The sequence below is a fragment of the Pseudophryne corroboree genome, chromosome 5 (genome assembly GCF_028390025.1).
Source record: "Pseudophryne corroboree isolate aPseCor3 chromosome 5, aPseCor3.hap2, whole genome shotgun sequence".
In the NCBI taxonomy this organism is placed as follows: domain Eukaryota; kingdom Metazoa; phylum Chordata; class Amphibia; order Anura; family Myobatrachidae; genus Pseudophryne; species Pseudophryne corroboree.
The window spans coordinates 142,308,378-142,334,703 of record NC_086448.1 but is presented as its reverse complement, the minus strand read 5'-3'; the positions used below and the strand labels follow the sequence as shown (position 1 = coordinate 142,334,703).

Sequence of the window (26,326 nt, the reverse complement as noted above, 5' to 3'; positions counted from 1 at the left end):
AAGCTGTGGTCGGTGGCACTGCGGCTCCTATGACCACAGCGCCACTATTTCAAATCCACCGTGTACCTGCCGCCAATCAGGAGGGGAAGGATAAGATCAGTGATGCGGTGCAGGAGAGGGCAGGATGGGAGAAGTGGGGCGGAGCAGGAGGGGGCAGGATGGGAGTAGTGGTGCGGAGCAGGAGGGGGCAGGATGGGAGCAGTGGTGCGGAGCAGGAGGGGGCGGGATGGGAGCAGTGGTGTGGAGCAGGTGGGGACAGGTTAGGAGCAGTGGTGCAGAGCAGGGGGGGCAGGATGGGAGCAGTGGTGCAGAGCAGGGGGGGCAGGATGGGAGCAGTGGTGCGGAGCAGGGGGGGCAGGATGGGAGTAGTGGTACGGAGCAGGGGGGCAGGATGGGAGCAGTGTTGCGGAGCAGGGGGGACAGGATGGGAGCAGTGTTGCAGAGCAGGGGGGCAGGATGGGAGCAGTGTTGCGGAGCAGGGGGGGGCAGGATGGGAGCAGTGTTGCAGAGCAGGGTGGGGGGCAGGATGGGGAGCAGTGGTGTGGAGCAGGGGGGCAGGATGGGAGCAGTGCTTCAGAGCAGGGGGGCGAGATGGGAGCTTTGGTGCAGAGCAGGGGGGCAGGATGGGAGCTTTGGTGCAGAGCAGGGGGGCAGGATGGGAGTAGTGGTGCAGAGCAGGGGGGGCAGGGGGGGCAGGATGGGAGCAGTGTTGCGGAGCAGGGGGGGGCAGGATGGGAGCAGTGTTGCAGAGCAGGGTGGGGGGCAGGATGGGGAGCAGTGGTGTGGAGCAGGGGGGCAGGATGGGAGCAGTGCTTCAGAGCAGGGGGGCGAGAAGGGAGCTTTGGTGCAGAGCAGGGGGGCAGGATGGGAGCTTTGGTGCAGAACAGGGGGGCAGGATGGGAGTAGTGGTGCAGAGCAGGGGGGGCAGGATGGGAGCAGTGTTGCGGAGCAGGGGGGGCAGGATGGGGAGCAGTGGTGCGGAGCAGGGGGGCAGGATGGGAGCAGTGGTGTAGAGCGGGGGCGGGGCAGGATAGGAGCAGTGGTAGGAGCAGTGGTGCGGAGCAAGGGGGGCAGGATGGTAGTGAAAGGTACTCGCTCTCGAAGTTAAACTAGAATGTCACCTGCTCCCCACAGCTCCTGGGTCCCAGCCGCTGTTGTTCCCTCTGTGGACAGTGGCACACAGGGGCCGTGGTGCTAAGGCAGATAGCCAGAGCAAGTGTCCCATCAACAGAGCAGCTCTCCTGTCCTCCAGGAGCCTCATACCGGGGAGTCGACAGGAGAAGCGCGGAGACACTGCATGGCACATGAACATATACATATATACATACACACACACATATACATACACACACACACACATATACATACATACACACCAGTGAGCGCGGAGCAAAAATAAAAGTGGGTCCCATGGACCCTTCACTTTAAAAAATATGGGTCCTACTCCATTTTTTGGGGAGCCTATATAAATCAATAGTGCATAATATAAGTACTATAATAAATGCAATATTGATTTATGCACCACATATTGCAATCCATGTACGTATGACCCAGAGAGGGGATGGCACAGCTCTGGGAAATGGGAGGTGTGGGTGTGTGTTTAGGTATACTGTTCCTCTTCAGCCACTGTGTGTGGAAGCACAAGTCTCAGAATAGCCAGAGGTTGGAGAGCCACAGGTTGCCCCGTTTAGCCTGATGTAACAATGTACCAGAAGAGTGAGCCCTTCTGTTACATTGTGCAACCCCCATCTTTGCATACCATACACCTGCGCCTAGTCTACTGCTAGCATACCGACTCCATTCAGGAGTCGATCCATCATCCCACCGGCAACTGCTGCTTAGCCGGCATCCGCAGGGAGAGTCCAAGTGATGTGGGAGGGGAAGCTGTGGTATCCGCTGTGTAAGGAGTCGCCCCCATGCAGGAAGTGTCACAGCACGGCACGCCGAGCTGACTGGGGATCACATGCCGCTCGCTGTAATGCAGTGTTCACTGCGGCGACTGTGACTCCCTCCCAGTCTGAGCGGCGGAATCAGCAGCAGCGCTAACTGTGGTTTGTTTCCCCTGGACTCACTATGCCTATCCGCGGAAAGGGGGCGGGCATTCTCGGAGCAGACGGGGAGATGTGGCGGTGATTTGACGTGGAGTGTGAGGATTCCTATTGGCGAAGTGAGACACAGTGCGTCCAATGAGACCCACTAATTTTTTTAAACTGGGTCCCTCACTTCCTATAGCTCGTAAAAATGTGCTATGCCACGTATTTTGCGATCACTGCGACACATATACATACATACACACATACATACACACACATATACATATATACATACACACATATACATACATACACACATACATACACACACATATACATATATACACACATATACATACATACAATACATACACACACTTTATCTCACCTTTTTTCCATCCACTTACAGCACCACAGTCTGGTTAGCAGGAAGTGATCTGCCTTAGCTTGGGGGTTCCGTGTAGCTCCGCCCCTTTTCGTCCGCCCCTTTTCGTCCGCGTAGCTCCGCCCACTTCCCATCCGTTCATCATGTCTCTGCCACGGGAGGAGGGAAGGAGGAGGGAAGGAGGGAGGGCTTTAAACTGACGGCTCTGCTGCCTGTCAGTTTGCAATTGTAGGCGGCGGCAGCAGCAGGGGGGACAGGCCAGGCCCAGGACGGCGCAGCAGCACAGGGATGCGGAGCAGGAAGGTGCCTCTCCGATCAGGCGCCTACCTGCATTGCATCCCTTTGCTGAGCGGGTAGCGCCGGCCCTGGTTCGAACCCTCTGGAGCTAATGGTGTTCAGTAGCCTAAGAAGCGCAACCTAGCTGCAGTAGGTAGGTTTGCTTCTCTCCCCTCAGTCCCACGTAGCAGTGAGTCTGTTGCCAGCAGAAGCTCACTGAAAATAAAAAACCTAACAAATACTTTCTTTCACTAGCAGGCTCAGGAGAGCCCACTAGGAGCCCCCAGCTCTGGCCGGGCACAGATTCTAACTGAGGTCTGGAGGAGGGGCATAGAGGGAGGAGCCAGTGCACAGCAGATAGTACCTAATCTTTCTTTAGAGTGCCCAGTCTCCTGCGGAGCCCATCTATTCCCCATGGTCCTTACAGAGTCCCCAGCATCCACTAGGACGTCAGAGAAAATGGCATTTCTGTGCATGCCCCATAATGTGCACACACTACGTATGAGTATAAATCTCTTTGTGGTTGTGCTGATGTTCTAGCAAAGTTTTCCTTCGCGCTGGCGGCCGCAAGAAGATTGACAGGAAGGGGGCATTACTGGGTGCCAACTGACCGTTTCCAAGGAGTGTTTGCAAAAATGCAGGCGTGGCTGAAAAAAATGCAGACGTGGCTGCGCATTCACTGGGTGGGTGTATGATGTCAAATCCAGACAGGAATAGGCTGAAGTGATCGCAAGCGCTGAGTAGGTTCATAGCTACTCTGAAACGGCACAAACTGTTTTTGTAGAGCTCGGCTGCACATGCGTTCACACTTCTGCTAAGCTAAAATACACTCCCCAGTGGGCGGCGGCATAGTGTTTGCACGGCTACTAAAACTAGCTAGCGAGCGATCAACTCAGAATGACCTCCCTTGTTAGTAAATATCCACCTTCAGTTGGTTTATAAGAGCACCTTTTTAGAGTGATTTTACCCCGGTGCAGTGATTTGCACCAAGGACAGACTGTAGTTACGGGTTATAACTTAATTAAGCCTTGCTGAAGTTTCAATAATCCTGCTACAGTCAAATCTCACTTACAGATATCTTGATTGGCGCAGGATAATTGTAAAAAGCAATATTATGAAGTTTTGTATTTTACCAGAAATTAATATTTCCAATGTGAAATTGCAATAAACATACTCTTCCAGCTTCTTCCAAGTCCTTCTGATCTTTGGATGCGTGACCTCTAATAGCCCTTCTTTCAATTAAGTTGACTCCGATGAGTAGTGGAACACACGCCAAGACAACCAACGTCAGCTGCCAGCCATGTATAAAAGCAATGATGGCAGCAGAAACCAGAGTGAACACTGTCATCGTAAGTAATCCTATTCGACTTCCAGTAGCCTAGAAGGGGAAAGGGGAATTGATATTAAAGCAAAGTAATTAAATCTCCAGAGTACATTAATCATCTTGTATCAACTACCAAAGAGAGATCAAAACTCTAATATCCCATCCCAATATTGTTTTCAGTAGCTGTATTACTGTAAAAACAAACAGAAAGCTTGATTTCATCAACATGTGTTAAAAGTGTAGGTGGCACCTGCTATAAATATGTCATAGGTAGGTGTATCGCAGATTAAAAACAAAAAATCTTCAGATGTATATGAGATCTGCAAATAATAATTTCAAATATGGACAAAGGAATAAGTACAATCTCTATTTGCGCTCCAAATAGTCCAACAGTATAGTTGATTCTCAGTATAATGGTTCCACGGTAAAGTTGAATAGCACATCATTCAATGATGATCACATAAAAAAAGAACAAACATACAATAGCGTAATACTGCAAGCAAACACATTTCCACCCATGGTGTACGTAGGAGAGAATAGGATGTGTAAATAGTCCCAATCCAGAATGGAAAAGATCCTCTTCCTCTAAAAACCACAGTGGAGACAGGAACTTGAGTGATCTCTTACATGTACAGTATGCTTACTTGTAATAGAGTTTTTTGTGTGTGGAGGGGCAATGACTCTGACTTAAATGATTTCTGTCAATGGGCTAGATGCATCATCGCTTGGAAAGTGATAAAATAGAGAGTGAAAAAGTGCCAGCCAATCAGCTCCTAACTGCCATGTCACAGGCTGTGTTTGAAAAATGTCAGTTAGGATCTGATTGGCTGCTACTTTCTCACTCTACAATTTATCACTTTCCAAGGGATGATGCATCTGGCCCAATATCTTAATTGTAATAATGTGAAATTTCTTTGACTTTTGATATCAGTAAAATGTCTGTACATATTTTGGATCTTAATATTGCAATTATTGATGGAAGGTTATCAACTAGCAATTATGTTGAACCTACAGATTGCAATACATACATCAATTCAGATAGCAATCATTTACCTCATTGGCTCAGTAATGCGCCGAATGGACAAATGTTGCGATTACGTAGGAATTGTTCTGATGATAAGAAGTTTAAAGAAGAAGCAGAAAAGATGATTGCTAATTTTGTGGTCAAAGGCTACGAGCTGACTAAACGTCAATCAATATTAAAAGAAGTAGAAACTGTAAATACTGTAGGACAACTTTGTTGAAGGTGAACAAGAGTAAAAACAAAAATGAAAATAGAAATAATAATAATAGCTTTCAGATGTCATTTCACACCCAATTCAATAAACAATATAAGAAAATAAAAGGTATTATAAGAAAAAATTGGAATGTTCTGTTGAGGGATGAGATTTTAAAAGAAGTTCTACCAGAAAAACCCGAATTCACATACAGAAGAGTGCCCAATATAAAAAACAATATAGTCATCCGTGCCCTTCACATGGTTGGCACACGTTTTTTACCGAGAAACAAAGGTTTTTACCGTTGTGAGGAGTGCAAAATGTGCAAATCTTGCCCCAGCGATGAATCTAAAGTCACAGATTTTGTTTTTAAAGATAAAAGGACGAAGATAGGTGACTTTATTACATGCCACACTGATTATGTGGTATATGGGATAATTTGCACATGCCATTTATTGAATATAGGGAAAACAAAGAGACAGGTAAAGATCCGATGGGCAGAGCATGGTTGTAACATCATTAAAGGCAACGAGAATCATGCTTTCTCACTGCACTTTAAAGAAACACATGCTTGTTCCACTAAAGGGTTAAGAGCTTTTGTGCAATTGCATGGATTATGGACAATTGGAGGAATAGAGACAGAGATAATAGACTTGCGAAGACAGATATGTGACATATCTATGAATTTAGTACTCTGAAGCCACATGGTCTTAATCATGATTTTGAAATTACTGTAGATGGTTACTTTAATATTTTTATTGTGTATTACTGCCGTGTGTTATCTGCATTTATATGAAAAAGCCACTACTTGAAATATTTAAATAATATTTATGTTTATTTTTTTATTGTGTTTTTTCTTTTATTTGTTATTTTTCTGTTTTTGTAATTTTTCATTTTTTGGGGCAATTTATTATTATTATGAAAAACTATAACCTGAGGTATCCATATAACCTAAGGGAGCGCTGTACTTTATTTTCAAATATCAGGGAGTTCTCTAGTATAATTCCATTCACATAACGATCCTATATGCTAGAGAAGACACGTGTTTGTGAGGTCATGTGGTGTTTACATTTTCGAATGCTATGATTGGCCCTATTATACAGCTCTTTGAATAGAATGTTAGTGTTGTGACATAATTGCGGCAATTCCACGTATGTGCGTGTATCGACATGGCACGTCCTTCACATGGATACGCTGGCGATCATGTGATCGCAGGAGCCGGAAGTGCCGCAGCCAGGACTAGCCGAAACACCTCACTCATATAATAACGTACTACACGTAATGCCAGAAGGGCCGATAGCCAGATGGGCCGGTCTGACTGTCAGCGCCTGCCTCCTGCCCAAGTAGCCCTGCCCCCCTGTCGACAATCCCAGCACTCGGCGCATAACTCCGGCAGCTGTGCTCTGCAGAAGAGTGCGGCTGCTCTTCTTTTCACTCCCACCTTCCCAGAAGTCAGTATAAGTGCGACGTCACACCATTCTGGGTCCGGGAGCAGCTGCGGTTAAAAGAAGAACAAGTAGCAGTAGCAGCCCCAGCATGGCATTGGGTGACGTCGCGTAGTGTACTAAACACTGCCGCCCGCCTGCCAACAAGCACCCAGCCTGCCTGTCTGAGCCCCTGTCCCTGGATCCCTGCCTCAGCAGCAGAACAACACACAGCCAGCTGCAGTATTAGGACTGCAGGGAGAGTGCTGCCCCCCTGACCAGGGTGAGTGTGGGTGTATACATGCCCTGGTTGACTCTTACTCTCTCCTCCCTCTCTGTCTCTCACTGTCCTCTCCTCTCTCTCTCTCTCTCTCTGTTCTCTCTGTTTCCCCCCCCTTTCTCTCCATCTCTCTGTCCATTCTCTCGCCCTCCATCCCCCCTCCTACTCTCCACTTCACTCCCCCGTTTTCTCTGTACTCCCCTCTCTCACTGTCCTCTCTCTCTGTGCCCCCCCCTTTCTCTCCCTCCCTCTGTCCTTTATCTCGACCTCAGTCCCTGCTTCCACCCACCCTCTCGCTCTCTCTGTCCTCACCCCCCTCTCTCTCTTTGTCCTCAAACCCTCTCTCTCATCCTCACCTCTCGCTCTCTCTCATCCTCACCTCTCTATCATCCTCAACTCTCTCTCTCGTCCTGACCTCTCACTCTCTCTCAGGTCCTGACCTTTCTCTCAGGCCCTGACCTCTCTCTCTGCCCATACCTCGTTCTTGACTCTCTCTCATCTTCACCACACTTTCTCTCGTCCCCACCTCTCTTGTCCTCACCTCTCTCTCACTCTACCCACCTCTCTCTCTCTCTCGTCTCTACCTCTCTCTCTTTCTCTCTCATCCCCACCTCTCTCTCTGTCTTGTTCTTGACTCTCTCTCATCCTCACCCCTTTCTTTCATCCTCACCTCTCGCTCTCTCTCGTCCTCACCTCTCGCTCTCTCAGGTCCTGACCTTTCTCTCAGGCCCTGACCTCTTTCTCTGCCCACACCTCGTTCTTGACTCCCTCTCATCTTCACCTCACTTTCTCTCGTCCCCACCTCTCTCTTGTCCTCAGCTCTCACACTCTCTACCCACCTCTCGCTCTCTCTTGTCTCTACCTCTCTCTCTTTCTCTCTCGTCCCCACCTCTCTCTCTTTCTCTCGTCACCACCTCACTCTCACTCTGCCTCTCTTGCCCTCTCTCTGTGGTCCTGACCTCTCTCTTTGTCCACACATCTCTCTTGTCCCCACCTACTCTCTCTCTCGTTTCCACATACTCTCTCTCTTGTCCTCAATCTCTCTCTCTCATCCTCACCTCTCTCACTCTCTCTCCGCACCCCTGGTCAGGGTGAGTGTGAGTGTATACATGCCCTGTACCCTGGTCGACTCTTACTCTCTCTCTCGGTCTGTCTTCTCTCTCTCTCTCTCTCTCTCTCTCTCTCTCTCTCTCTCTCTCTGTCCGCCCTTATCTCTCTCACTCACTGTCGTCTCCCTTTCTCTGTTCCCCCTTTTTCTCTCCCTCTCTGTCCTTTCTCTCGCCCTTCATCCGCCTTCCCCCTCCCCCGCTTTATCTTACTGTCCTCACCCCCTTTCTCTCTTTTTGTCCTCAACCCTTCTATCTCGTTCTCGTCTCTCTCTTTTGCCCTCACCCAGTCATCTGGTCAAACCCCCATTCCCTTTGGTTCTCCGTTGCAACCCCTCAAATAAGATCTCTGCCCGGGGAGTTGACCAGATATCGTCCAAGGAGGAGTATAACTCCCCAGGCTCTAGCAGCAAATCTGGATCTCTCTGCTATACTGGGTGCCTTGTAAAGATACTGTACCTATTCCATAGTCTGTTATTATAATAGGGATGTTATGGCTGAAATTGATATTATCACCCCTGTGGTATAAGACCTCGTAAACCACAACGTCAAGCTTCCTGGTTCGACAACAGTCTTAGTGAGCTAAAAAAAAAGGGGCGTAGACTGGAAAGACGATGGAGGAAGACTAACCTAGTGGATGACAATATAAAAATAATAAAGCATAATGAAAAATATCAAACGACAATCACCCATAAGAAATCACAGTTCCTGTCAAATGAGATCACGGCAGCAAACTTTCCGCACAGTGGAGATGCTTTGCAAGCCAGCATGCCTGCAGACTGATGAAACCCTCTCCCAGGCAAGATGCAACAAGTTTGCAAACTTCTTTGCAGATAAAATTATCCCCATCCGGGCTGGAATCTCCACAGTGCCATCAAAGAAGTGCCAAACTACAAAGCCTGCCAATATAAGCCACCTGCATTCATGGACCAGCTTTAACCCAGTGGATGTAAAGGACATTTCTGAAATTGCTCGGATTTTGCGTCCGACCACCTGTAATCTGGACTCTGGGGTCATTCCGAGTTGATCACTCGCTAGCACTTTTTAGCCTCCATGCAAACGCTTTGCCGCCGCCCACTAGGGAGTGTATTTTTGCTTTACAGAAGTGCGAACGCTTGTGCAGCAGAGCGCCTGCAAAGTCTTTTTGTGCAAAACAAGACCAGCCCTGTAGTTACTCTTCGTGTGTGCTGATTCTAAAGATGGTGGGACGGCTTTTGATATCACAGACCCGCCCAGCATTTTCCAAACCACGTCTGCGTTTTCCCCGACACGCCTGAGTTTTTCTAAGCTCTCCCTAAAAACGGTCGGTTGCCACCCAGCAACGCACACTTCATGTCAATCTTCCTGCGATATGCCATGCGACTGAAAGCTTCGCTAGAACCTGTGCAAAACCACAAAGGACTTCATACCCGTACGTCGCGCGTGCGCATTTCGATGCATATGCATGCGCAGAAATGCTAATTTTTAGCTTGATCGCTGCGCTGCAAACAATTGCAGCTAGCGATCAACTCGGAATGACCCGCTCTGCCTCAACCAAGCTTCTAATAGGTTGTATGGATATAATTGGTCCTGTCTTTACAAAAATTGTTCAATGCTTTTTGCAGACAGGCATTTATCCTGGACCCCTAAAGGAAGCAATTGTTAGACCTCTTCTTAAAATACCTAATTTAGATCCCGACTGCATGACCAACTACAGACCGGTATCAAACCATCCTTTTCTAGGAAAGGTTATGTCAGGTTCGGTTTGGTTTGTGTCCCCGGAGGGGGCGCTAGTGGGTCAGTGGAGGTAGGATGGAAGAAGTGAGGAGAATGAATTGGATTTCTGCGCATGTGCGCAAATGTTGTTTTATTGAATGAAAAGTAAAACAATATTGCAGCAGGAATACTTGGAGAAATAAACAATAATACATGCAATGGGTATGGTGCAGCGTGGAAGCTAAGAGTCTATGGCAAAACAGTGAGAGTCTATGGCAAAACAGTGAGAGTCTATAGCAATATGCTGGTATGGGAACCAGAGATGATTAAAACGTGGAGCCAGCAGAGGTGATGATATTGGTAGCAAACCTGGTAGCAGATGCAGAAGACTTGATGCAGGGTTCACAGTGCTATTGGGAAAGCACAGGCAGCTTGCAAGCTGATTCACAGGTGAGGTGATGAGATGCACCTGGAGAAGGAGTCTCTACAGCTGAGGCTGAAGCACACTGTGTTGGAGATTGGTGTGAAGCCTGTAAATGAATGCAGGAGTTGCTGATGCCTGTAGTTCCACAGAGCTGTAGTAGGATAACCAGGAACACGGAGTAACAAGCAGGTAACCAGGAACACGGAGGAACAGGTAGGTAACCAGGAACACAGGGGAACTGGAGACTGGAACACAGGAACTTGCACAGTGAATGTCGCAGGAGAGCTGGAGAGGTTGCTGGAACTTATAGTTCCACAGGAACACTGGAACAGCTGGAAACTGGAACGGAACAGCTGGAAACTGGAACGGAACTGGAACAGCTGGAAACTGGAACAGCTGGGACCTGTAGTTCCACAGGTCCAATACACAAGGATATCTCTGTAGACAGAAGACTGCAGACAGGAGACGCCTGTTCACAGAATGTGACGTGTTGTCCAAGGCGATGAGACTGAGCCAGGAACTGGAGTTTAAACACCTTGGTCTGTGATGATTGGATGATCTCTGTGAGAACCCACCCTGCTGGATTGGGTGTCCAGGTCAGCTGTGAGTTAACTGGAGCTGGTGGTTAACCGGGAGAATAACACTGTAGACAGTTAATGCCATGCACTGCTGGTGGCTGGCTGGGATCAGTAGTGCACCGGGAGTAAATGCTGTTTAACTAGAGTCACTGTGTATTCCTGGCTGAAACCAGTGATTACCAAAAGATAGACTGGTTAGGTGGAGCACGGTGAGCTGTGGGCTGCAGGAGACTGAAGACTGGAACAGAACTGGAACTGCTGGGACCTGTAGTTCCACATGTCCAATTCACAGGGGATACTCTGAGGACAGAGGACTGAAGCCAGGAGAGCCCTGTTCACTGAAAGTGATTCAATGGAGACTGCGGATTCCTGACAGTACCCCCCCTTTTATGGGTGGGCACCGAACACCCACGCAGGAACTTGGAGGATCCTTGAAAAAAAACTTAGGAATACACAAAAGCAGAGGTCCTCAAAAGTCTTCCCAACTTTCATCTTCAGAAGACAGATTTTCCTCGTCAGAACAAGTAGACCATTCATGGTCATTTGAGACAGATTTTACTTCCTGGAAGAAGGCATAACTCGGAAGGATAGAACCCCCCATAATGTAACTTGAGTCGTCATCAACAAACTCACTTTCAGAGTCAGAGTCCAGGTCTAGTGTGGTCATGGGAGCCTTTTGTTTAGGAACAACAGTATCTGAGACAACCTGTGGACCAGTAGATTTGAAGCTATATGAGACACCAAGACTAGGGGTAACGGCAGCATAGCCAATACTTACATCAACAGATGGTAGACTTTGAACTGGTTTTTAAGCTCTCCAATTCTTGTAATTCTTGAAATCTCTGATACATTGATTCAACAGAACCTGATCGTGTTTGGAAAGAGTTGAGTCGAAAAACTGAGAACTGGAAGACTGATCAGAAGACTGAGCAGATGTTGAATCCGGGAAGTCAATACTTTCAGAAGTGTTGCTGTAGGATGAAGACACGGAAGTATATGCAACTTTCAAATCTGAAGTCTGAGAACCTTGTCTTGACTTTGCAGCTTGGAAATCTTTAATAGCTTGGTCTAATGTATCCTGATCTTGCACAGACAGAGATGTTGGAGAGGATTTAGCAGTAGACAAACTGTTGACAAATTGGCCAGAATGCCCAGATGACTTTGAATGCATAAACTTTGGAGCAAACTCCTGTTTTATGGCTTCGCAGAAAGCGGGAAGATCACTCAGTAGCGGATCTTTAGATTCAATGAGAGGATTCGCCCAGTCCAGTGCTCTACCTTTGAAGAACAGGAGGAAGTATCTAATTGCATTGGCTGGAGTAATACTCACTGAAGATTCTGACTCAGTAAAAGCGAGGTATTGGCTCGCCACTGCACGGAACTGAGCATAGTCACCATCAAAGTAGACTGGAGCTTTTGTATCTAGTGGACACGTGGAAGGCTGAATGTCAGTTGAAGTCTCGGAAGACAATGTAAGACACTTGAGAGTAGAGGACTGGAATAAGCATTCAGAAGCAGGAGTAGAATCAACTTGAAATGCTCGAGGGTGGAGAGAGGACGTCATCTCCTGGATTGACTGACGGGAATTCTCTGCTGAGGTTAACAGAACGCTAGAAGCTTCATCTTGGGGTGAGATGCGTAGAGCCTCCATCTGGGTTGAGGCAACTGCAATATCTGCAAGAACTGTAGACTCTGGACATAGCGACAGGAGTTGCTTACTTGAAACACTGGAGAGAACCACACCGGGTTCAGAGGAACTGGAATCGGCAGGAACCGACGACAACTTTGGACAAACGGATGGAACAGGGATTTGTCCAGGACTACTTGAATTGACTTGAACTGTAAGAGGCTGATCTGGACAGACGGATGGGACCGGATTGGGTCCAGATAAGCTTGAACCGGTTGGAACCGCAGGAGTCTTCGGACTGACGGATAGAACCGGATTTGATACAAAGAGACTGGAATCGGCTGGAACCGAAGGAGTCCTCGGACTGACGGATAGGACCGGATTTGATCCGAGGATGCTGGAATCGGCTGGAACCGAAGAAGATAGCTCAGCATTGGAAACAGAGCTACTCAGGCTGGCTGGAACCAGAGGAGGCTGATCTGGACAGACGGATGGAACCGGATTGGGTCCAGAAAAGCTTGAACTGGCTGGATCCGGAGGAGTCTTCGGACTGACGGATAGGACCGGATTTGATCCGAAGATGCAGGAATCGGCTGGAACCGAAGGAGGCTTACTGGAATCGGCTGGAACCGAAGGAGACTGATCCGGACAGACGGATGGGACCGGATTGGGTCCAGAAGAGCTTGAATCGGCAGGAACCGGTGGAGTCCTCGGACTGACGGATAGGACCGGATTTGATCCGAGGATTCTGGAATCGGCTGGAACCGAAGGAGCCCTCAGACTGACGGATAGGACCGGATTTGATCCAAGGATGCTGGAATCGGCTGGAACCGAAGAAGGTAGCTCAGCATTGGAAACAGAGCTACTCAGGCTGGCTGGAACCAGAGGAGGCTGATCTGGACAGACGGATGGGACCGGATTCGGTCCAGAAAAGCTTGAACCGGCTGGATCTGGAGGAGTCTTCGGACTGACGGATAGGACCGGATTTGATCCGAAGATGCAGGAATCGTCTGGAACCTAAGGAGGTAGCCCATCATTGGAGCCACTCAGGCTGGCTGGAACCAGTGAAGACTTTGGACCGATGGCTGGAACCGGGCTAGGTCCATTGACACTCGACTCTGTATAGACAGAATCCGGATTTTCTGATGATCCCTCTTGGAGTGGTACTGAGCTGGTAGCACTCTCTGAAGTTGGCAAACAAAAGTTCATGTCTGTATCTGTGACTTTAAGAATTCCTCCTGGGATCTTGGCCCTGGATTCCTCACTTGAGGCTGAAACTCCAAAGACCCCTCCTGGGGTTAATAGATCAGACACACTTCTTTGAGTTGCATGCCCGGAGGCCACTTCTGGAACCTGAACATCAGATACCCCTACTGGGGTCACAACATCAGATGCCCCACCTGGGGCTGTAGACACAGACGCCCCTTCTCGGGCTGTAGGCACGGATGCCCCTTCTCGGGCTGTAGGCACGAATGCCCCTTCTCGGGCTGTAGGCACAGATGCCCCTTCTCGGGCTGTAGGCACAGATGCCCCTTCTCGGGCTGTAGGCATGGATGCCCCTTCTCGGGCTGTAGGCACGGATGCCCCTTCTCGGGCTGTAGGCACGGATGCCCCTTCTCGGGCTGTAGGCACAGAAACTACTTTAGTTATGGGTAACATAGATCGTCTCTGTTGATTTCTGAACTTGGGATTGGGTCTATTTGTCACAGGACCCCAATCGTAGACTTTTTGGACACTCCTGTCCGGGGTAAAGTAACTTGAAACTGTAGAGGATACGTTGGAAGGTTTGCAGGTGAAAACACTGTGATGTTGGGACCTGTCACGAACTTTTGAGTTGCGGAAGGAACAGTCCTTAATAAGATGACTAGAACTTCCACAGTAAAAGCGGAGGCGAAGCTACCTGCGATGCCGGCGTTCAGCTTCCGTGAGTTTGGAGCGCGGGTAGCTCTGGAATCTGCCCTCTCTCTGCATAGGAGAAGAGACTTTAGTTTGAAGAAAAGTTGACACGGAGGTCGCACTAGTCTCAATACTGTGAGCAGTACTCTTCACTGCGTTTAAAGCACCACCCAGGATTTCTGACATTATCGGAATGATTTTTGTTAGGAGACTTTGAAGTTGTTCCAATAGACGATAAAGAGTGCTTATTGGTTCAGAGTTCACAGCAGACAACAAAGGAGTCTTGAAGCTTTCAAAGGAGGAAGTCGCTCTCTCAGGAGAATTAGCTGTGAAGGGACTGCCATAGGACTGACTTGAGCAAGATCCATCCACAGGAACGGATTGTGCAGGGAAAGTTGAAATGACTGGAGCAGGAGTGACTTGAACAGGAACTGGAGAAACAACAGAACTTGGAAGGGATTGCTGCAAGGTATCCAAACCGATAGACATTCCCTGTAGAAACTGGAACATCTGCTGCTGCGCAGCCTCTTGACCATCCAAACGGGAGACCAGATTTTGTAAGGCCCCTGACCCCACATTCTGACCGCCATCCGAGTCCATCGGCCTTGGACAAACTGTCAGGTTCGGTTTGGTTTGTGTCCCCGGAGGGGGCGCTAGTGGGTCAGTGGAGGTAGGATGGAAGAAGTGAGGAGAATGGATTGGATTTCTGCGCATGTGCGCAAATGTTGTTTTATTGAATGAAAAGTAAAACAATATTGCAGCAGGAATACTTGGAGAAATAAACAATAATACATGCAATGGGTATGGTGCAGCGTGGAAGCTAAGAGTCTATGGCAAAACAGTGAGAGTCTATGGCAAAACAGTGAGAGTCTATAGCAATATGCTAGTATGGGAACTAGAGATGAGCGGATTCGGTTTCTCGGAAACCGAACCCGCCCGAACTTCAGGGTTTTTACACGGGGGCCGAGCAGGCTCGGATCCTCCCGCCTTGCTCGGCTAACCCGAGCGCGCCCGAACGTCATCATCCCGCTGTCGGATTCTCGCGAGACTCGGATTCTATATAAGGAGCCGCGCGTCGCCGCCATTTTCACACGTGCATTGAGATTGATAGGGAGAGGACGTGGCTGGCGTCCTCTCCGTTTAGAGTGACTGACTAGTACAGAGAGACACACATTTTGGGGAGCATATAGGAGGAGTACTACTTGCTGCTGATAGTGTGACCAGTGACCAGTGCCACCAGTTTACTAGTACAGAGAGACACAAATTTTGGGGAGCATATAGGAGGAGTACTACTTGCTGCCGATAGTGTGACCAGTGACCAGTGCCACCAGTTTACTAGTACAGAGAGACACAAATTTTGGGGAGCATATAGGAGGAGTACTACTTGCTGCTGATAGTGTGACCAGTGACCAGTGCCACCAGTTTAGTTACTAGTACAGAGAGACACAAATTTTGGGGAGCATATAGGAGGAGTACTACTTGCTGCTGATAGTGTGACCAGTGACCAATGCCACCAGTTTACTAGTACAGAGAGACACACATTTTGGGGAGCATATAGGAGGAGTACTACTTGCTGCTGATAGTGTGACCAGTGCCACCAGTTTAGTTACTAGTACAGAGAGACACAAATTTTGGGGAGCATATAGGAGGAATACTACTTGCTGCTGATAGTGTGACCAGTGACCAGTGCCACCAGTTTACTAGTACAGAGAGACACAAATTTTGGGGAGCATATAGGAGGAGTACTACTTGCTGCTGATAGTGTGACCAGTGCCACCAGTTTACTAGTACAGAGAGACACAAATTTTGGGGAGCATATACAGGAGGAGTACTACTTGCTGCTGATAGTGTGACCAGTGACCAGTGCTACCAGTTTAGTCACTAGTACAGAGAGACACAAATTTTGGGGAGCATATAGGAGGAGTCTTACTTGCTGCTCATAGTGTGACCAGTGACCAGTGCCACCAGTTTACTAGTACAGAGAGACACAAATTTTGGGGAGCATATAGGAGGAGTACTACTTGCTGCTGATAGTGTGACCAGTGACCAGTGCCACCAGTTTACTAGTACAGAGAGACACAAATTTTGGGGAGCATATAGGAGGAGTACTACTTGCTGCTGATAGTGTGACCAGTGACCAGTGCCACCAGTTTAGTTACTAGTACAGAGAGACACAAATTTTGGGGAGCATATAGGAGGAGTACTACTTGCTGCTGATAGTGTGACCAGTGACCAGTGCCACCAGTTTAGTTACTAGTACAGAGAGACACAAATTTTGGGGAGCATATAGGGGGAGTACTACTTGCTGCTGATAGTGTGACCAGTGACCAGTGCCACCAGTTTAGTTACTAGTACAGAGAGACACAAATTTTGGGGAGCATATAGGAGGAGTACTACTTGCTGCTGATAGTGTGACCAGTGACCAGTGCCACCAGTTTACTAGTACAGAGAGACACAAATTTTGGGGAGCATATAGGAGGAGTACTACTTGCTGCTGATAGTGTGACCAGTGATCAGTGCCACCAGTTTAGTTACTAGTACAGAGAGACACAAATTTTGGGGAGCATATAGGAGGAGTACTACTTGCTGCTGATAGTGTGACCAGTGACCAGTGCCACCAGTTTACTAGTACAGAGAGACACAAATTTTGGGGAGCATATAGGGGGAGTACTACTTGCTGCTGATAGTGTGACCAGTGACCAGTGCCACCAGTTTACTAGTACAGAGAGACACAAATTTTGGGGAGCATATAGGAGGAGTACTACTTGCTGCTGATAGTGTGACCAGTGACCAGTGCCACCAGTTTACTAGTACAGAGAGACACAAATTTTGGGGAGCATATACAGGAGGAGTACTACATGCTGCTGATAGTGTGACCAGTGCCACCAGTTTAGTTACTAGTACAGAGTGACACAAATTGTGGGGAGCATATAGGAGGAGTACTACTTGCTGCTGATAGTGTGACCAGTGACCAGTGCCACCAGTTTAGTTACTAGTACAGAGAGACACAAATTTTGGGGAGCATATAGGAGCAGTACTACTTGCTGCTGATAGTGTGTCCAGTGACCAGTGCTACCAGTTTAGTTACTAGTACAGAGAGACACAAATTTTGGGGAGCATATAGGAGGAGTACTACTTGCTGCCGATAGTGTGACCAGTGACCAGTGCCACCAGTTTAGTTACTAGTACAGAGAGACACAAAGTTTGGGGAGCATATAGGAGGAGTACTACTTGCTGCTGATAGTGTGACCAGTGACCAGTGCCACCAGTTTACTAGTACAGAGAGACACAAATTTTGGGGAGCATATAGGAGAAGTACTACTTGCTGCTGATAGTGTGACCAGTGACCAGTGCCACCAGTTTAGTTACTAGTACGGAGAGACACAAATTTTGGGGAGCATATAGGAGGAGTACTACTTGCTGCTGATAGTGTGACCAGTGACCAGTGCCACCAGTTTAATTAATCCGTTCTCTGCCTGAAAAAAAACGATACACAGTGTGACACAGTCACGTACCATATCTGTGCTCAGCCTCAGTGTGCTGCATCATCATATGTAATAATATCTGACTGTGCTGAGTGCTCACACAGCTTAATTGTGGGGGAGACTGGGGACTGGGAGCAGTTAGAGCAGGAGTACATATAATATATTTTAAGTACAGTGCACACTTTTGCTGCCAGAGTGCCACACTGCCAGTGTGACTGACCAGTGACCAGACCACACTGACCCCCAGTATATTGTGATTGTCTGCTTAGGACGGAGTACTACTTGCTGATAGTGTGACCAGTGACCATTGACCACCAGTTTAATTAATCCGTTCTCTGCCTGAAAAAAAACGATACACAGTGTGACACAGTCACATACACATACCATATCTGTGCTCAGCCCAGTGTGCTGCATTATATGTAATACTGTATATCATTATCTGACTGTGCTGAGTGCTCACTGCTCACACAGCTTAATTGTGGGGGAGACTGGGGAGCAGTTATAGCAGGAGTACATATTTTTAAGTACAGTGCACACTTTTGCTGCAAGAGTGCCACTGCCAGTGTGACTGACCAGTGACCACTGACCACCAGTATATTGTGATTGTCTGCCTGGAAAAGTTAAACACTCGTCGTGTGGTGTTTTTATAAACGCATTCTGCAGACAGTGTCTAGCAGGTCCGTCATTACATTATATACCTGTCCGGCTGCAGTACTAGTGTGATATATATATATATATATATATATATATATATATATATATTTTAATTTTATCTCATTATCATCCAGTCTATACTAGCAGCAGACACAGTACGGTAGTCCACGGCTGTAGCTACCTCTGTGTCGGCAGTCGCTCGTCATCCATAAGTATACTAGTATCCATCCATCTCCATTGTTTACCTGAGGTGCCTTTTAGTTGTGCCTATTAAAATATGGAGAACAAAAATGTTGAGGTTCCAAAAATAGGGAAAGATCAAGATCGACTTCCACCTCGTGCTGAAGCTGCTGCCACTAGTCATGGCCGAGACGATGAAATGCCATCAACGTCGTCTGCCAAGGCCGATGCCCAATGGCATAGTACAGAGCATGTAAAATCCAAAACACCAAATATCAGTAAAAAAAGGACTCAAAAATCTAAAATAAAATTGTCGGAGGAGAAGCGTAAACTTGCCAATATGCCATTTACCACACGGAGTGGCAAAGAAAGGCTGAGGCCCTGGCCTATGTTCATGGCTAGTGGTTCAGCTTCACATGAGGATGGAAGCACTCAGCCTCTCGCTAGAAAAATGAAAAGACTCAAGCTGGCAAAAGCACAGCAAAGAACTGTGCGTTCTTCGAAATCCCAAATCCACAAGGAGAGTCCAATTGTGTCGGTTGCGACTCCTAGATGGGCCAGGTGTTTGTGTCGGCCACTAGGGCCGCTTAGGTTACTCACACAGCTACCTCATTGCGCCTCTTTTTTTTCTTCTTTGCGTCATGTGCTGTTTGGGGAGTAGTTTTTTGGAAGGGCCGTCCTGCGTGACACTGCAGTGCCACTCCTAGATGGGCCAGGTGTTTGTGTCGGCCACTAGGGTCGCTTAGCTTACTCACACAGCTACCTCATTGCGCCTCTTTTTTTTCTTCTTTGCGTCATGTGCTGTGTGGGGAGTGTTTTTTGGAAGGGCCGTCCTGCGTGACACTGCAGTGCCACTCCTAGATGGGCCAGGTGTTTGTGTCGGCCACTAGAGTCGCTTAGGTTACTCACACAGCTACCTCATTGCGCCTCTTTTTTTTCTTCTTTGCGTCATGTGCTGTTTGGGGAGTAGTTTTTTGGAAGGGCCGTCCTGCGTGACACTGCAGTGCCACTCCTAGATGGGCCAGGTGTTTGTGTCGGCCACTAGGGTCGCTTAGGTTACTCACACAGCTACCTCATTGCGCCTCTTTTTTTCTTTGCGTCATGTGCTGTGTGGGGAGTGTTTTTTGGAAGGGCCGTCCTGGTGACACTGCAGTGCCACTCCTAGATGGGCCAGGTGTTTGTGTCGGCCACTAGGGTCGCTTAGCTTACTCACACAGCTACCTCATTGCGCCTCTTTTTTTCTTTGTGTCATGTGCTGTTTGGGGAGTGTTTTTTGGAAGGGCCATCCCGCGTGACACTGCAGTGCCACTCCTAGATGGGCCAGGTGTTTGTGTCGGCCACTTGGGTCGCTGAGCTCAGTCATCCAGCGACCTTGGTGCAAATTTTAGGACTAAAAATAATATTGTGAGGTGTGAGGTGTTCAGAATAGACCGGAAACGAGTGTAAATTATGGTTATTGAGGTTAAGAATACTATGGGATCAAAATGACCCCCAAATTCAATGATTTAAGCTGTTTTTTAGGGTTCTTTGAAAAAAAACACCCGAATCCAAAACACACCCGAATCCGACAAAAAAAAAACGGTGAGGTTTTGCCAAAACGCGTTAGAACCCAAAACACGGCCGCGGAACCGAACCCAAAACCAAAACACAAAACCCGAAAAATTTCAAGTGCACATCTCTAATGGGAACCAGAGATGATTAAATCGTGGAGCCAGCAGAGGTGATGATATTGGTAGCAAACCTGGTAGCAGATGCAGAAGACTTGATGCAGGGTTCACAGTGCTATTGGGAAAGCACAGGCAGCTTGCAAGCTGATTCACAGGTGAGGTGATGAGATGCACCTGGAGAAGGAGTCTCTACAGCTGAGGCTGAAGCACACTGTGTTGGAGATTGGTGTGAAGCCTGTAAATGAATGCAGGAGTTGCTGATGCTTGTAGTTCCACGGAGCTGTAGTAGGATAACCAGGAACACGGAGTAACAAGCAGGTAACCAGGAACACGGAGGAACAGGTAGGTAACCAGGAACACAGGGGAACTGGAGACTGGAACACAGGAACTTGCACAGTGAATGTCGCAGGAGAGCTGGAGAGGTTGCTGGAACTTATAGTTCCACAGGAACACTGGAACAGCTGGAAACTGGAACGGAACTGAAACAGCTGGAAACTGGAACGGAACTGGAACAGCTGGGACCTGTAGTTCCACAGGTCCAATACACAAGGATATCTCTGTAGACAGAAGACTGCAGACAGGAGACGCCTGTTCACAGAATGTGACGTGTTGTCCAAGGCGATGAGACTGAGCCAGGAACTGGAGTTTAAACACCTTGGTCTGTGATGATTGGATGATCTCTGTGAGAACCCACCCTGCTGGATTGGGTGTCCAGGTCAGCTGTGAGTTAACTGGAGCTGGTGGTTAACCGGGAGAATAACACTGTAGACAGTTAATGCCATGCACTGCTGGTGGCTGGCTGGGATCAGTAGTGCACCGGGAGTAAATGCTGTTTAACTAGAGTCACTGTGTATTCCTGGCTGAAACCAGTGATTACCAAAAGATAGAACTGGTTAGGTGGAGCACGGTGAGCTGTGGGCTGCAGGAGACTGAAGACTGGAACAGAACTGGAACTGCTGGGACTTGTAGTTCCACAGGTCCAATTCACAGGGGATACTCTGAGGACAGAGGACTGAAGCCAGGAGAGCCCTGTTCACTGGAAGTGATGCAATGGAGACTGCGGATTCCTGACAGGTTATTGAGAAAGTGGCTGCAAATCAGCTGGAAACCCGCCTGACAACCCATGATATCTATGATCCATTCCAATCAGGATTCAGGAGAATACATAGCACTGAAACAGCCCTAGTGTGTGTGTTAAATGATCTTCTGATGGCAAGAGACAGAGGTGACTGTTCAATATTAATCCTTCTGGATCTCACTGCAGCATTTGATACCGTGGACCATGGGATTCTGATTGAGCGACTGATACATTTTTGTGGACTGGAGGGCATAGTCTTAAATTGGTTCAAATCATTTCTCACAGGCAGGTCAAAGAGAGTATCATCTGGGGTATACTCATCAACACCAGTGCCATTGCCATGTGGTGTCCCACAAGGTTCTATACTATACCTCATGCTTTTTGCAGTATACATGCTACCACTGGGTGAAATATTCAGGCGCCGTGGGCTGGTCTACCACTGCTATGCAGATGATACACAACTGTACTTGTCTTTTGCTCTGGGCACTGATAACCCAATAGCAACCCTAAATGGCTGTCTAGCTGAACTCCAGGGGGTTTATTTACAAAGATTCGTATTTGTGTCAAATTGGTGGAAGATTAAATACAAATTACATCAAATATGTGAGTTTGCAACTTTTTGAATTTTTTATGCCTCATTTTCTATGCTGTCATATTCTGCATTTTTGTTTTTTCCGATGTCGATGTCATTCGTAATTTCGGCCAGTGTTTTACGGGAGTGATTAGTAAAACACTGCCGAATTTAACACAATGAATCCCGGACGGATATGGGAGATCAGGGCTTCATTGTGTACCTTAAAAAGACTGTTAAAGTGTTCAAAATTCTGATAAAAATTGCGTGGTGTCCCCCCTCCTCTGCACCATCTTCGAGGTCCACAGCCTCCTCCGCTCTGTGCCGACCACAGCCTCCTCATCCACCACACCACAGACCACAGCATCATCAGCACTGCCGCTGCTAAATAGGTAATCTTACCCTGCTGACTTTCTCTCTCCCTAGTCCCTACTGTATGCCCTTGCTGTCCCTCTCTCTGTCACTCTCCCTGTCCCTATGTCCCTGCTGTCACTTTCCCTGTCTCTCTGTCACTCTTCCTGTCCGTATGTCTCTGCTTGTCACTCTCCCAATATTCCATAATGTGAATTTTGTCTCATATCGTGTCCTATAATGTGAATTTTGTCTCATACCGTGTGCTATAATGGGAATTTTGGCTCATTCTATGTGCTATACTGTGAATTGCAGCTCATTCTGTGTGCTATAATGTGAATTGCGTCTCATTCTGTGTGCTATAATGTAAATTGCGGCTCTTGCTGTGTGCAATAATGTGAATTTTGGCTCATTCAGTGTGCTATAATGTGAATTACGGCTCATTCTGTGTGCTATAATGTGAATTGTGGCTCATTCTGTGCGCTATAATGTGAATTTCGGCTCATTCCATGAGCTACAAATGGGTCCTCTGTTATCTTGGCTCTTTCTGCGCCTAGGCGATAGCTTAGGTTGCTGAGTTTAATTATGGACAGGCACCTTGAGGCGCAAATAGATACTCAGCATGCATTACACATCTCCACCACTGGATGGCTAATGCTCCACTAATCCAGTACTTTAGATCGAATAGTGGTGGATTGATCTACAAGCTCTGGCAAATAGTCAGTGATGACTGTAATGTTAATATACAGTCCTGTACTGCATAGTGTACACACAGATGGTGACCAATGGTCCGAAGGAGAGAGTTAAAAAATAAATAAATAGTTTATACAGATACAAACGAACATGTTAAAACACTTGTGTATGCAGATGCAACTAAAGATTGTGTATGCAGATGCAACTAATGTGTGAAAGGAATAAGGTAGCTCATTGACTTTAAAGTATGGACAGTGCACTAAATACCGTGCTTTTGAAATATGAGTGTCCGAATCCCCTAAGGCATAAAACAACACCAATGGGAAGGAATCACTCTTGGCAGTACTTTTACACATGAACATGTGAATCTTCCATGCAGTGTTGTGGGCTAGTAATGAATGCTCCCACCTGCCACGCTGAGAGTCCCAGGTTCAATTCCCAAAGTGCCAATTTTTTTTTGGTGTGTTCCCGTGACATTTACTTTATTATTATTATTTTTCTGTGTAATCCATTGTAAAACATTCAATGGAAAGGTGCACACAGGTTTCACACAAATCGGGTGTAAATATGCAGGAGCGACTCATTCGCTATCTACACAGTGGTAATGAGCAGCTGTAGACATACCAGTAAATATAAATTAGTGTATTCTGATGCAACTAACTGTTCGAGCAACACAGTACTGTAGATCGTCGGCATTAGAGAATCTGCTGTGTAGATAGCAAATGAGTCACTCCTGCAGATTTACCCCAATTTGTGTGAAACCTGTATGCACCCTTCCATTGAATGTTTTACAATGGATTATACAGAAAAATAATAATAATAATAATAATAAAGTGAATGTCATGGGAACACACAAAAAAAGATTGGCACTTTGGTAATCGAACCCAGGACTCTCAGCGTGGCAGGCAGGAGCCTTCATCGCTAGCCCATGACAATGCATGGAAGATTCACAAGTTCATGTGTAAAAGTACTGCAAAGAGCCATTCCTTCCATTGGTGTTGGTTTATGCCTTAGGGAACTCAGACACTCATAATGTATTTCAAAAGCACAGTATTTTCCACTTCCTCCCTCTACCCACATTGCCAGAGCCGGCCTTAGCTATAGGCAGGCTAGGCATTTGCCTAGGGCATCCAAGCATGTCTAGGGGCATCCAAGCATGTCCCTGCAGTATCTCATGCTGAGAGGGACAGTCTACAAACTAACTGTTACTTTCCGAATGTATTCAATCAGTACTTGTATACACTGCTGTTTACATTTGTAAAAAAAAATGCACACTGTGCCTTAAACTTCCTCTGACATGCTTGAATGCCCCTGACTTGTGAGACCTCAGACAGACAGCAGAAGCCCAGTAACTGCAATTCCTGGACCTGTGACATTTTCACTGACTATATAAGGTTATTACTGGATGGCTTCTATAACACATGTGTATTTTGGAAGACTGCTACACAGAAACCTGACATCACCTATACTGCTTGTGCACATGGGGGAGGGGGGCCCTGCTATCCTGTGTCCCTTATCCCTGTGCAATTCCCAGGTGTCTGCAGGGACATAACATGGGCAGTGTTCTCCCCACACTTTATTTCCTAGTCAGTCCATGCCGTAAAATTCCCCTGCCACCCAGCACTGTAACGTGGTCAGTAAGTTGCGTTGTGCTTTTCTATATGAAACATCAGTGCAGCATGACTTTCGGACACATCAGACTGGAGGGCAGAGCATATCACTCCCACAGTATAAAGTAAAGGGCATGCAGTAACAGACACCAGCAAACACACTGACTAGTGAAGAGAATGGACAGTTTCTACATGTTTGATACTGGTCTTTTTGTATAACCAGCAAGTGTGGCATTATGTGTATTATGGGCATTACTAATGTGCGGCATATGTGTAAGGTTCCTTTACTGTGTGGAATTATATGTATTATGGTCATTACTGTGTGGCATTGTGCAGAGTTGAACTGGCCCACATTGTAACCCCCCGGTGGGCCCCATTACCTGAGCGTTGCAGGTACAGATGCAGAACTAGCGCCGGAGCTAGGGGGCACCAGACAAAATTTTGCCTAGGGCATCAAATTGGCTAGGGCCGGCTCTGCACATTGCCCTTCCCCCCTGGGAGCCTGCACAGTTCATGCAGTAGACAGGTCAGGTTACAAGAGATGTGCAACAGTATACTGTGTATGAAAATCACATAGAGAACTGCAGTCGCGTTGATACTGTAGATGAGTAAATGGTACAGTAGCAGTGATCCCTTCTCATTAAGTACAACACAGATTCTCACATCACAGATTCTCTAACGCTGACGATCTACAGTACTGTGTTGCTCGAACAGTTAGTTGTGTCAGAATACACTAATTTATATTTACTGGTATTTCTACAGGTGCTCATTACCGCTGTGTAGATAGTAACAATAGAGAAAGAAAGATTGTCTCTTAGTTGGCGTACTAGAGAAGAATAATTTGTATTATGTGTAATATTGATGTCTTATTTGTGTAAGTTTTTTCTTTCTTTTATATATATATATATATATATATATATATATAAATCCCACACGATGGAGGCACTCGGCGAAATAAAAACTGACACCACCACAGCCGGTACGGTCAACGTTTCAGGGACTTCTCCCTTTTATCAAGACACGCCAAGGTGTCTCCATCGTGTGGGATTCATATACTCGTTTAGAGAGGTTGTGCACCGGACCCGTTGTATTCTTCTAAGCGTGAGTGCCAGACACATTGTATATTTATATATATATATATATATATATATATATATATATATATATTGGTTTTTGGACCAAATCCACTGAACGTTTGGCATGCAATTTTAGGTGCAGATAGGTGCAATTGCCTGTATATTAATAAGTGTGATAAATTATTATCATGGGTAGTGAATTCCTCACTATTATCAAGTGGTTATACTGGTGGGCATTGGGGTGGCACAATTTGGTTAGTCACTATCGGGTATATTGTGTCAGATCAATAAGGCTGCTCACAATCGTCTAGTATAAACATAAATTATCGTTTTCCGCCAATAATGAGTTTTATGTTCTGTTGGCTATGATGATGAATATTAGGATGGTGCCTTATGATAATTCCCAATGGTATGTACCACACCACTAATGGGTTGCCCAAAGTTTAAAGATTTCCTGCTCACACGATTTTTGACAGCACCAGAATCATTGGAGTGTAATTTAACCAGACTGACAGGGACACATGTCAGTTGGAACCCGCTGTACATAGCTAATTCAAATGAACTATATTGTAACCAAGTATGTAGTACAACGTACAGTAACTGTTTTCAATTTGCTAGGATCTCTGCAGCTGCCCCCTTCCTTATTCAGAAGGGCTCATGACAGATCAGAGATAGACCATGATGTAACATTTTGCT

General features: G+C 46.9%; 1 protein-coding gene across 1 annotated transcript in view; it reads right to left on the bottom strand.

Moving 5' to 3' along the window:
* Positions 1–26,326, bottom strand: part of LOC134929573 (ATP-dependent translocase ABCB1-like) — a 723,752-nt gene that overhangs the window by 146,925 nt on the left and 550,501 nt on the right. The window contains exon 16 of the mRNA XM_063925164.1: positions 3,869–4,072. Within this exon, the coding sequence (XP_063781234.1) occupies positions 3,869–4,072 (204 nt within the window). The remainder of the gene's footprint in view (positions 1–3,868; positions 4,073–26,326) is intronic.